The sequence below is a fragment of the Mugil cephalus genome, chromosome 3, assembly GCF_022458985.1.
Source record: "Mugil cephalus isolate CIBA_MC_2020 chromosome 3, CIBA_Mcephalus_1.1, whole genome shotgun sequence".
In the NCBI taxonomy this organism is placed as follows: Eukaryota; Metazoa; Chordata; class Actinopteri; order Mugiliformes; family Mugilidae; genus Mugil; species Mugil cephalus.
Window position 1 is genome coordinate 28679059 of NC_061772.1, and position 13965 is coordinate 28693023.

Consider the following 13965-nt stretch of genomic DNA (forward strand, 5'->3'; position numbering starts at 1 on the left):
CTAAAGAGTTTGGAAGCCACAAATAATCCACAGTCCGTCAACAAAGATCACTCCAAAGGAAAGATGCAGCACAGTCAGAGATCTATCTGTTTATCTATCTCCTGTCTTATACGTCTTAGTTTTTACCTAAGAAATATAAAAACTAAGCATCATCTTTGAGCAGGACGTGTAGTCCTAACGTCTTCAAACAGGTACTTGCTAATTAGCAAAGCTGTAGCTTTTAACTACTGATAGAATTTGTCAAATTAAACTAGAGACGTTAGTAAGAATGAATAGACAAGTTTAAATCATAAAAATAAAGATTTCGCCGAAATGTCCGCTATCATGCTATCGTATTTTCACACTAGTGCACTGACCCTTTGCCACCACTATATGGCAGATAAAGGCGTCCACTTATGAGGACAACGGGTCTAAATGAAGCAGAATGAGAATCTGCCACAAACCTGAAACCTGTCCCCATATGAGGACGCCGGGTCTAAACATAGAACAAACTACTAGATCTGTGGAAATATCAACCGTATCCAGACCTGTGATTTAGCCTCAGAGTCACACGGTTTCTGTGTTTTTACTGTACCTCGGCGCTTTGCTGCTGCAGGCTGGCCAGCTCTCTCTGGTACAGGTCTGCAGCGCTCGGAAAAACCTCGGGCAGCTGAGCGTCGGGGTTCATCAGCTCCTCCACCGTCTTCTCCGGCACGCCGGCTCTGATGGCGCCGTTGATGCGATCCACCGCCTTCAACACTACGCGAACACAGATCGTGAAGAAAGTTAAAAGCGGCGACAGAGTTATAAATTTAGAGTTTAATCGGGTGGACGTCAAAGTTGAGACTCATCGAGATTCGAGCTCACGTTTCTGGTATCCCTCTGCGATGCCGTTGGCCACGTCGATGCCGCTCTGCAGCTCGTCTTTAGTCAGAGCTTCTCCTGGAGACGTCTAGTCAGGGTGAAACCAGGAGGAGACAGATGATGATGAGGAGGAGACGGAGGAGAAGACGTTTTCTTAACCGACTGTAAAAGTACAACGGGAGCTTACCTGCTCTTTATTCTCTCGGTCGGCCTGCAGCTGTTTGAGGTACCAGCCTTTGTTCCCGGGCTGCAGGTTCTGGATGCCCATGGCCTTCAGGGCCTCGTACAGCTTATCCTCGTTGCCGCTCAGCAGAGCCTGCTCAGCTGCACTCAAGGCGTTGCTCACTGTTTGAGGAGAAGGGTTGGAAAGTTAATAAAAGGGTGGACACACCTGCTTGTTCAACAGCTTTCCCTTTTTCATTTTGCGTGTTTCAGATTAGTGTGAAACAAAAAAAAACTGTGGAGGGAATGTAAATGTAACCAGAATATGATTTACATTTCTTTTGCTTTTGGTCTTGAAGGAATTCCTGTTTGCATGCGTTGCCTTCACTTACCATCTTTTACTAACAATGTGAATAATTCACACAACAATGTGAAATACATCTGAATAGAACTTGTTGGAAACTTGTTCAATGTTAATGTGCAGAGTGAAAATTCTTGATATTAACTGATATTGTTGCTATAATGTTAAACTAAATTTAGGCTATTTAAGCTGCACTAATTGTAAATGGAACAGATACTTGAACCAACTTATGAGTTTTTTACTAGAATTATTCACATATATATACATATATATACATACATATACATATACATACATATATATACATATATATATATATACATATACATACATATACATACATATACATATACATATATATATACATATACATATACATACATATACATACATATATACATATACATACATTACATATATATAACAATTACATACATATACATATATATATACATACATATATATATATACATATACATACATATACATATATATATATACATATACATACATATATATATATACATATACATATATATATATATATACATATACATATATATATATATACATATATACATACATATATATATATATATATATATATATATACATATACATATACATACATATATATATATATATATATACATATACATATATATATATATACATATACATATACATATACATACATACATATACATACATATACATACATATACATATACATATACATACATATACATATACATACATATACATACATATACATATACATACATATATATGGTTGATTAGATATATTTTTTTTATTCTGTCTTTAAATACACTTGAATGAATCCAGAGCCCTGGTTTAATGTAAATGTAGAAAAAAATACGCTGTTAATCACAGTTTGCTGCGATAGTGTCTGTCACTGTTTGGGTTTTATCAGACTAATGTTTTTAGCCGATGATTGTGCAACATGGTTCTGTAGTTCCCATGTAAACACATGAAGAACTTGTTACACTGTAACCTCATTTTTAACATACGTATGTGGAAAGATTTCGTCTGTATGACTGATTTCATGCAACAAAAACTAATCAGAAGTGCAAATAAAAGGATATTACAGGAGCTTCTATTTACTGTTTACACGCGGGGCGGCCATCTTGGAAACTCAACTCAGGTGTAGTGAGGATTCTACGACTTTAAGAGTAGAAAACCAACTTTGGGGGCGTTCCAGTCGAAAATTACTACTTGGAACTCGTAAATTCCGACTTCTGAGTATAAATGGAGCAAAGCCACAGTCTGGAGGTGTGTTCAGGTTCATTGTCCTAATAGTCAAACCATCACACTCTCCTCTTCACGGTGGGAACCACGCTTCATCTTCTTCTCTTTGTCTTCTTCTGCTTGACCTGATTCGCTCACTCTCCTGTGAACAGTTGATGTTAAGATGTGTCTGAGCTTGAACTCTAATCTTCATAATCCGCCAGACTCACCAGAGCGTTTTATGTTTTGTTTTATTTTGTTGTTTTTTTGTTGTAACTACACATTCAGAGTTCTTGATTAACCGACCTCCGTGTGTTAAAGTGACTGTATGTTTCTCTCGTCTTAGTCGAGCGGTTGTTGAGTTAACTGTGGACCAACCCTAACTGATGGCATCGAACACATTCAGAAGGAAAGAAATGACACAAATTAAAAACCATTCTAGGCGACGACCTCCTGAAGCCGACCGAGAGAAAAATGTGCAAAGATGTCACCAAAGCGTATTCTGGTTTATTTATGTTCCTTCAGAGTCTCTACATTTTGAGTCTTACCGTTGACCGTGTTGACGTTGCCCTGGATCTCAGCCTGGGTGAGGAGCTCGTCGTAGATGTCTCTCTCTGCGTCGGCGTTCTCCATTTGCTGCAAGAGTGATTCGCTTCATTTATTTGCTCACATCACATCTCACTTTCTGTCCGAGGATGGAGTGATTTCATCTACTAGCCTCCATTTTTTTTTTGTTTTTAAATGACCAGCTGGTTCACGTGGCTGTATATTTATTTACTTTATTCACGTCGTTTCATGTTGGCTCACTTTGAAGCTCTGAAACCTCTCTTACCCGCTTGCGTGAGCTGGCCACCTTCTCGCCCTTGGCCCGGTACAGCGTCTCGTGGTACTTGGCGGCGGAGTTTGAGTCCAGGTTGACCAGCATGGCGTTGGGGTTCTGCATGGCGGCGAGCGTTCCCTCCGGGGCGCCCTGATCGATGGCCTCGTTGATGGCGATCACGGCGGCGTGCACTGAGGACAGGAGAAAAGACTATTACAGTCACTTGCCAAAACATTAGGTACACTAGAAAAAAATAGTGCTGCAGTGAATAGAAAATGCAACAAATGTAACAAATATCATTTTGAAGAATTATTGAAAAAGGCATTTATTAGCCAAACATCTCTCTGTTAGCTGTCTGCTAATGTTTAGTCGAGGCTAATGTGCACAATTAATCAATGTGAGTCTAAATGGTTTTATTAGATCCAAACTATAAATTTAATAAACTGGAATCACTTCTAATGTAAGTAGATATATAACTGACCATCTGAGCATTTATGAATTATGCTAAATTCTACATTCTGGTGTTACTGCTAACTGGACGTAGGTCCTGTACTATTCACACTATGTGCATGATTTTCTTTTTTGTTTTAATAAACAAATAAATGAAATGAAATGAAATAAATCCTCCTTCATGACTGTTCCAATGATCAGAAAGGTGCTGATTCTCCTGGATGATCATGTTGGACGACGTGGTTTTTGGTGCCGTAAAGCCAAAGCGTTTCTGTTATTTAGCCTTTAGCTCTGGTTGGACTAGATTTAACCAGCAGAGACTTGATCATGGAGAACACAAAGATATTTTTTGCAAAGTTTCTTTAGAATAATAGATTCACTATAACAAAAAAAAAAAAAATATATATATATATATATATGATTTGTGCACGTTCGACTTCTGGAGAGAAGATGTGCGGCCGACTGGCAAAATATTAGGTACGCTACTGAAAAGCAATGCATTCTAATGTTCAGCTGATGAAACAGAAACAGTGTCAGAAAAGGTGGTGACTCAGCTGGATGATTATTGTGTAGCATGTAGTTTGTGGTGCCGTTAAACTGGTCTGAATTAAAAGCGTTTCTGTTACTCAGCCTCGCCCACGGACTATAAAATAGGGCTGTCAAAATATTAGGAACATGTTTGGGTACAATGCGACGCAGCCTCTTTTAATTCCAAACTAAAGCTGGATATCATGAACCTTAACGAAGAGAAGAATTAGAGCAAAAAAATGTTATATCAGAATGCATTGGTGTTCACTAGGGTACATTCTTATTCTTACTCCAAATGATTAGATGATACCACCTCCATGTCTGACTGGTGCATTCAAAGCCTCAGCTTTGGAGACTATTAGTTTAATATGAAGTCAGCAAAAAGCATAAACAGATCTCCCTTCTATACAGTGGACACCACACTTCCCTTTTATTTTTAATCAGACTGTAGCTGACATTAAATAAAAACGCTCTTCTTAACGGTTTCAGCAATTCTCTGTTGTGTCACTTCGTCTCTTCCTTATTTCTCTTCTCCATTTATTGAGGATTTTACGACGTGTAAAACAGTGCCCATCTACAGGCTGCGTGGCCCAAATACAGCACTGCACTGTCTGAAGGGAAGACAAAGGCAGAGCTGGCGTCACTTGGTGGAAAAAATACGAATGATTAACCAATCAGGTGAGGTTGGCGTTATGACACAGCTCACCTGTGATTGGCCGAGACTGTGTCACAGGAATCCATCCGTTCTTTGGCTTGTGTTGTCAATTTGTTAGCAGAATTATCAAGCGCCGTGATTATTTAGCACAAAACTATTTGGCAAAAGTGCCTCGACAGGTTCTGATTACGTTTGTGAATGAATGCTATTTTATCTCTATCAAATCTGGGCTGTGCATTAAGTTGCGGTCGTGCATTTGAGTGGGCGGTTGAGTATGTAAGTTATTTAAAAGCGATTAAATAAGACATGCATGCAAGTCCCATTACATGAAATACCGACATACTACATCATACTCTTTTAATGTCTCCCACCCCCTAAAAAGCAAAGAGTTTTTGTCTCAATATGCTTCCTCACAGCTACCAGGAGCTAAAGCTCACTAATTAACACATTACATCAGTTTGTATCCGTCTCCTTCCAGAGTGGCGCTAGCTGTTTCCTTTTGTTTGACACTAAGCTAAGCAAACGGTTTCCTGGCTGCAGAGAGCTTTTAATCCTCTCATCGTACATTATGCAGGAATGGAAATAAGCAAAAATCCAGCAGTATGTTTCAATATACTGGATTATGCTTTTACTTTATTGAATATGAGATTAGATTTCTTCATGAAGCTGCAGCTAAAAGGTAGTCGCAAATTAGTCTGCTACCCAGCAGCATGGATTATTAGGGATACATTTGCTTTTGACTCCAAAACTAAAAAAAAAAAAGGATAGATGGGGGTTTTGTTTGGTGAACGTTTGTCAAATGCTAAGTATTCTTGGTTTATAATGACACTGGAGGACGAAATGATTTGTCTCATTATGAAAGCGTGAAGACGGCGTCCCCTCACATGCAGCCTCGTCCACAGAGAGCTCGTTGGCCAGGATCCCGCCGATCTTACTGAAGGCGGGCATCTGGATTCCATACTTCTCCAGCTCACTCTTCATGTTGTTGATCTCCTCCTCTGGGAAGAGACAGAGCAGAAGGAACGGTGAAAAAAAAACGAAGAAGGAGGAGGAGAAAAAAAGAGTAAGAGGAGGCGGGAGGGGGGGCGAGAGGCCGTGGAGACAGACTGTTCCTGGCTCACGGGTGATAATCAGATCTCTGGGACTGGCTCTGGGGCAGGGAGCAGAGCGGGAACTCGGTGGACAGGAAAAGCTCTCACAATTACTAATGACTTTCACATTTCCAGCGGCTCCTCCGGTGCCCTTTTTACTCTCAGAGCTGCGTTCAGGGGAGCGCACGGAGTCGGGACGTTCTAAAACTCTGCTGTGTTATAAACTCTGGCAACATGTGTGTTACGCTCCGGACGCTCAGGACGACACATAAGTGGGTTAACAGGGAGGAAAACCCCCGTGACGCACACACAAGCTGCCATGCTTACCGGTGAAATCCACTTTTCCATACAGGTCCTGGATCTGAGGGGCCAGGCCCAACTTGAACAAGTAGAGGCTGCAGGAGGAGACACAGGAGACTTTAGGAAACACAACCCAGTCGGCAGAACAAGAGAGGAATGTCAAACAGGGACGGGGACGGGGACGGGGACAATGCAGCATCAGAGAATCGTGTCGTCATCACGACCGTGGAAGAATAGATTTGAGAGGGTGTGAGCGGTTCAAAGGTTTTCGTAAAGCACCAGGCTGCTGTGGCAGATTAAAGAGGGGGAGGAAAACAACAAAACGCAGCCACTTTTCATTTTTACATTTAAAAATAACATAACAGAATTTAAGTCTAATAACGTTAGAGGTGTCGGAGTTCATTTAATTGTGCAGGGTGAGGAACAGAGAGCAGAACGTCTGTCCTTCGTTCTGACACAAACTGAGACACCGTTAAATAAATGGTGTTATCTTAACGCATGTATAGTACATTTAAAGATGAACGAGGACACTGTTAACAATCAGAATGAAATCTTTATTAGAGGAGTGGTGCAAATATAAGCTCCTAATAACCATGTTTGCTCCATGTGGGGTCAAAACATCACGTTGAGGAGTTTCCAGGAGGAACAGAAACATCTTCTTCTTCTTCTTCTTCTTCTAATTTTAACTCCATCGCTGGCTTTCTTTTCTATCTGTGACCAGATGTGTCCCAACTTTTTGATGTGCATCCACGATTCCTTCTGCCAGGTTTTTATAGGCCGACCTCTCTCTCTCTCTCTCTTTCTCTTTCTCTTCCCCTGTGGGTTCCAGGTCAAGTCAAATCCAGTCAAAGTTTATTTCTACACTTTTAAAAACAGCCTTGGTTGAACCAAAGTGCTGTACAGCAAAGAAACAAACTAAAATACAAATCAATAAAAGAATAAAAGAGAAGATAGGCAATAAAAGATGAAGAATAAAAGAATAAAAAGGAGAAAAGATGAAAGGTTACTCATCTAGCTGGGACTGAACGGGTTTTTAGGAGGGTTTTAAACCTCTGTCCCTACGAGTAGAGAACCTGGACCTGAGCAGCTGGTTTGATGACATAAGTGACCCTGGTAGTCGTGTGAGGCTTCAACAGCTCAGATTAACAGGATGAGCTCGATCCATTTCCATCTTCTTCGTCCGATTTCATCTCTAGCTTCACGCTCGCTTTGCCTTCGTCCACACGTCTTCGTTTGTGATCTTATCTGTCGGTGCGTTTTCAGAATTCTTCTCAGGCGTCCATTTATGAAGGTTTGTACGATTTTTTGTTTGTTGTTGTACGTCTTTTGAGCAGAAACATGGAGGTAGAACAACAACACACGAATGAACTAAAGCTGGAATCCATGTGACCAGAGGACACCGAGACGTCTCGGTTCATCTACTTCATCTCCACCGGCGTCAAACACATGAAAACCGGCCTAATCTGGCCCAAAGCGTGAACACGCAAAGAGGGAAAATTACAAAAATCATGGAAATAACTGCTAGTCCTGAATTCTCCACTGTTTTCCTAAGAGAAGTGGATTAAATGAAACAGCAATGAGCCCATTTTTCTTAAGAATTATTTTTAAATGGAAACATTCTCCTAATTTATTTGTTCTTCTATGGAAATAATATGGAGTTGCCATTATTTATAGTTATTTATTATGCTGTGATGATCGACGCCCCTGCTCTAGTGTTGTCGATTGAAATTCTTCTTATTCTTCTGTTCTATTTCCAGCAGATTTGATGTTTCGATGTCGATACAAATATCTCATGAGATCGATTTGCTTAGAGCAGAGGTTCAGGGTAGATTAAAAACTAGCTTAGCTTAATTTCAAGTGCCAACCTGAACATGCACGTTAACACCTTCCTGCAGATGTTTCACAATAAGAGCATTATTAAGAAATGAATGGTGCATGTCCACTGATGCAGATGGTGTTAAGTTAAGTTTGTATTAACTGAGTCATGGAGTAACTTTGATGCAACCGGGAGCGAGATCTCTTCATGAAATACAGTAAATTACACTTGTGAAACATGTAATCAGAGAAAAAAAATCCTGTTACCCTCTGAACATTTGATTTAAGTAATAACTGAGTAAAATAATCCTATTTTTATAAATGTCATATGATCTTTTTTAAAGGATTTTATTTTCACGGACCCCTTGCAGTTACACTACGGACCACTAGGGTCCCCCTGTTGAGAATCACTGGTTAAGAGTCCAGTGAAACGGTTTCGATCAGAACGATTGAGCAGGTTAAAGATAAACCGACCACGTAAACATGTCTGTCGTTGTTTCTGTCGTAAAAAGCCAAAACACACACCAACACGGTGCCTCTGGCTTCCTGACATCCACTTCACCTGAGCAGGAATCCTGCGTTAAAACAACCTGCTCTGTTCCACCGAATGCCTTTCTGATGAACAACTGCACAGTTCACCTCGTAAAAATGTCATGTTCTTTAAAAAAAACACACCAACAACGTGCGCGGGCTCCAGGGAGCACACGGAGCTTCAGGGCCGGCGGTGAATGAAGGGAATTCATGTGATTTAAAGAAAAAACAACACACACACTGATGTGATTGTCCCCCTCAAAACCCCGGCTCGAAAAAGCCCCGATGCTTCTTTCAGGGGACGAATCAGCAGAGGACGAATCCGACAACACAAACCTGAGTGCGTGTATGCAGTAGATGCATCGCGGCATGTTCTTTCTGTCGTATATGTCTGTGGTTTCGGGGTAGAAGATCTGAAACAGAAAACCGGGGGACAGTGAGTTAATGAGAGCGGCACGTTGGGCCGTCGTGTCGCAGCATGTGAGCGATTCAGGATGAACAGGCTGAAACCTTTTTTTTTTTTTTTGGGGGGGGATTACACAACGTAAAATGTGCGTTCACACGCCCCTGGCACCGTCGCGGTGGAGAAGTGGAACATTTAAAGGCGGCTGCTGAGATTTTCTACCCAAGCTGCCAACTGGTGATGTTCTGGTTTCCTTTTTTTTTTTTTTTTTTTGGTTTTTCCTGTCGACATTACACCAAGTGTTCAGTTTCTTAGGATGGAAACTTCTCTATAACGGAGTCCTGTTTACTTCTATTAGAGTGACTAATCCTTTTAAAGGCCTTCGAGGGCCATTTCTGCATATTTCCTATGAAACGGTTTATATTGGTCCACAACTGGAAGGATTTACAGGTTCCAGGCTGAGGCTCATTGTACCAGAGTATGGAAATCAACTATTAACAGAGTTTGTTGCCATTTCTGTCTTATTTTATTTAATTGTAAAGCTATTAAATGGAAACACTTTTCTTTTTACGCCAAATTCTTTCTTTCTTTCTTATTTACTAGAGAATACCGTCTATTGATTCATGATTTTATGGAAGTCTGGTGTTTCCTTCATATTCATAAATACACAGGACAAGATTTTATAATCCCTTGGGCCCTGATCTGAGGCAAAACTCATTTAGAAGCCGAGTCCAACAGAAAAACTACACCAGCAGACCAGCAGTCAGCTACTAGCCTAGCCTAGCCTAGCCTAGCCTAGCCTAACCTAGCCTAGCCTAGCAGCAGTAGGTAGGCAGGCAGTAGAGGTGATGGGACATGCAACTACACTTCAACCAACACCTTCTGCTAGGAACAGAAATAAAACACCAACGGACACCAGCTAATTAGCCTAGCATACGGAAGTAAAACACTAGAATGCACCAGCTAACTAGCTTAGCCACCAGCTGTAGGCAGTGTGCGGCACATTTTTAAGTAAATGTCTTGTTAAATGTTTAATATTAGAGCTTTAATAAAAGAATCCTTATAAATTGTACTTCAGCTCAAACTCAGTCTGTTTTTAAACTGCTCGGACATTAACTGGCCCCATTTAATAGCCCGAAGGCAGGAAATCAATCACAATCTGAGCGTGAAAGGCTTTTATTAATCTGATTTGTTTGTTTTGCAGGTGTGTGTTTGCATGTTGGTGACCCGGGCGCTCACCTTCGGGAGTCCCTTCTCCGCCATGGCGTTGAGCCACTGGATGACGTTGTCTGTGTGTCTGAAGTGGAGGCCGGTCGCCTGTAAAAGGAAAAAAAAAAACGAACGTCAGAGCAGAATGAGGAGGAGGAGGAGGAGGAGGAGGCTCCGCTCTCACCTGCAGGAAGTGGAAACCGACGGGCCAACCAGACTATTACACATCAAACAAAACAAATAGAAAGCTGAACTACAGAGAACAACATGACTGCTGAAACTCTCTGGAACCAGGCACAACATTATGACCACCTGCCTAATATCTTGAAGGTGTCTGGGTACAGGATGTTGTTAGTGTGGGCGGATCATCCCACAGATACTTGATCAGTTCGGGATCTAGTGAATGTAGAGTCCAGGTCAACAGCCTGTACTGTTCTTCATGTTTTGTTTTTTTATGTTTTTTTGTGGTTGCATCTTGCTGCTGCCACCAATGGGGTGTCATTGTTATGGGGTGGGGGTGTCTGGTCTGGTCTAGTTGGGTGCTACATGTCTAAGTAACATCCACACCAATGAATACCAGCTTCACACAAGATGGTTTGTGTTGTTTACTTCTGCTATCAGTGGTCATAATGTTGCGGCTATTTGTGAAAAACTCAAATAATAACTATAAAGACAAACACTTGGTATTTTTTTTCCCCTGCAGAACACTGAATTATTACAAGATGCAAGATGATCATAAGTTATTACATCTCAGAGTTTTTTTTTTAAATGAGTGTCAGGGTTCAGACAGAAGAAGCTCCCTGGATGAAACGTCACCAGGTCCAGTCGTCTTTCTTTTAATCTTTCTTTCTTTCTCCGTATCAGACTTTTGTTTCTACAGCTCCATCAAAGCGTGCTGTCTCTTTTCTGAAGCTAAGTCTCCATTTGTCTTCGGGACTGTTTGTTATTGCGCGTGCACTCTACAACCGACGCTTCCTGATTTTGAAAAGGCCGTAAAAACACATCGGTGTTAAAGACACTCGGTCGAGCGTAGTTTTTAGAAAAAGGTCTCCACGCCCACGTGCTCCACGCCGGCTCTGTCGGCCCTTTGTTATGTCTTGTTTATTATCTAATTTTAATTTGAGTCATGTCTCAGTGGTTTTTACAGTGTTGTTATTTTGATTCTTGCTGATGAATCGAGGACAGTTTAACGCGCTGATAATATTGTGACTGGAGCACATTTCTACCAGAATAACTGGGAGGCTGGACTGGTTTCTAAGCGCTTACTCCAGCGGATTAGTCTTTCTTTATTGACGTTTCTAAGTCAAACTCCGAGCAGGTGATGTCTTTAACATATGTACATATTTCTTTTCCATTTAATCTTCTTACAGCTGAGTTGTTTGTTTTTTTTTTTTTTTGCAAAGCACCTTAACTAAAGAGTTGCAGAAACGGTTCCAAAGGCCAAACGTTTTTCACACTTTTTTAAAATGCACACATCATCATCATTAGTGCTGTTTGCCGACGACACAAATACGTTTTTTGTTCGGGGGATGATCACTGCAGAAATGTGCAGATTAAAGAGGTGGTGTGACAGAAAATAATTATCATATTATCAATATGTTATTTGCAAACTGCAAAAGTGACGCTTGTAGTTTTTTCTCATGTTCAAAATGAAGCCCTGGTTCATGTGCATGCTCTCACCTTGTAGCGCGTCTGCTCGCGGTCGTAGATCTTCTTCAGGGAAACTGTGCGCGGGGCAAAGAAGTTGCCCAGCTTGGCCAGATAGACGCCGTTCCTCAAACCCTCCTCCAGCTCCGTGGTGGGAGGCAGCTCCTCGTCCAGACAGGCCTCCATCCATCTGAGAAAGGACACAGAAAACAAGCAGCACGTATTATTTACAGTCCATTGCTAACACACACGATCACAGCTGCTGCAACTTTGACCATTTTTATCTGTTTTTACAAAATCAAATGAATATTAATGTGATGGGAGGTCCCGTAAATCAAAGCAGGGTTCAGAGTTATATCAGCTCAGACACAAACTTCACCGTGGAGTCAGATGAGCTGTGAAACTGAGAGGACGGTTCTGACTGTGAAAGTCTGAGGATGTCGAGGCGTTCAAAGGTTAAACTCACAGTCAGACAAATGTGCACTGATGCTACACGTTAAGAGACACATCACATTATTACTTAGTGCCTGTTTCCTGTTGATTAAACGAGAATAAGATCTGAAAGGATGACGTGAGGTTACTGGTGCATGCAGTCGACTGATATTATGTGACTACTTCTCCTTCTGCTGATTATTCGTGTAACGTCAGTAACAGGTTTTAACTCAACCGGAAAACAAAGAATGAATAAAAAAAGAATAGATTTCTCATCCACCTCATGGACATAGAGAGATATGAACAGTACCAGAGCTGAGTAACATGTAATAACACACCAATCAGCCACAACATTATGACCACTGACAGGAGAAGTGAATAATGTTTTTTAATGTTCTGCTGGGAAACTTTTGGCCTGGAATTCAGGAACAACTCAAAAAACACAACTTCAGCACAAGGTGTTGACCTGCCCTCCTAAGGGAGTATCTGTGGGATGATCCACAGAGGCCCCGCCCCTTAAAGCCCCCCCCCCCACACTAACAACACTGTGTTACCAGACACCCTCAGTGGGTCCATGTCCATTCTCACAAGGAGTATTCGCTGTATGCTACACATGTTTTTATTTAAGTGGCATCACAGCATCTCATTTAAATCACAAACCATTTTTAAATCCACCTGCAGTTTCCATCGAACAGACCGATCCGATTCCTCCTCGGGTGATTCATTTAAGGCTTATCTTACTCTATTGTGGAACTGTTTTAGCTGCTAATAAACTTCTAAATCAATCAGATAGAGGCCTTGACGCCTGACAGCTGAAAGGCTCTGCAACGCATTACGGAAAACATCACTCATTTCTCTTTTATTTTACAGCGGAGCCTTCTTTGTGGTTCTAAATAAAATTGGCTCTTATCTTTCGAAAAAGTACTCGAAGCCTGATGGTTTTAACAAAAGAAGGCAGCCAACAAACTTAATTAACATTATAAATATCTCTGTGGTGTGTAGCTAACATTCAAACTGTCACAATAAATACACAACCCTGCTTAGATAGGCGTGATTAAAGTACAGATAGTTAGGCTAGGTGCTATTTTTATTTCTTAGATTCGTCCATTAAAACTGTCATAAGGAGCCCTAATGGAGGCTTGTGTCTTTATCCACACAACACAACAACGTGTGGTTATTAATTCCTCACCATTAACGAGCAGCGGCGGCTCCAAGATAACGAACGGCTAACCTGGCCCATAATAACCTCTTAAGAGTTCCCAGCATTCCTCGCTGGTGACATTTCATTTCTTTCAGGTCATATTAAGAAGTCACATTCCTGCTGTGTTCTTGAGTCAGCCCTGGGCCACGGAGGAGACCCGCTGAGCTCTCACACCGGGGGGGAGGAGGGGAGGGGAGGGGAGGGGAGGGCCTGGTGGACTGGAATCCACCACCCAAATGCCCAAAAACTACACACGACGCCAGCCAGA

At 41.3% G+C, this 13965-nt stretch overlaps 1 protein-coding gene across 1 annotated transcript in view; it reads right to left on the reverse strand.

The window, feature by feature from the left end:
* iqgap1 (IQ motif containing GTPase activating protein 1) overlaps positions 1-13965 on the reverse strand; it is a 57391-nt gene that overhangs the window by 20472 nt on the left and 22954 nt on the right. The window contains exons 3-12 of the mRNA XM_047580036.1: positions 12098-12254; positions 10448-10525; positions 9142-9218; positions 6487-6554; positions 5953-6066; positions 3448-3626; positions 3164-3251; positions 1031-1188; positions 847-931; positions 575-738 (exon numbers count right to left, since the gene is read on the reverse strand). Of these exons, the coding sequence (XP_047435992.1) occupies positions 575-738; positions 847-931; positions 1031-1188; positions 3164-3251; positions 3448-3626; positions 5953-6066; positions 6487-6554; positions 9142-9218; positions 10448-10525; positions 12098-12254 (1168 nt within the window). The remainder of the gene's footprint in view (positions 1-574; positions 739-846; positions 932-1030; positions 1189-3163; positions 3252-3447; positions 3627-5952; positions 6067-6486; positions 6555-9141; positions 9219-10447; positions 10526-12097; positions 12255-13965) is intronic.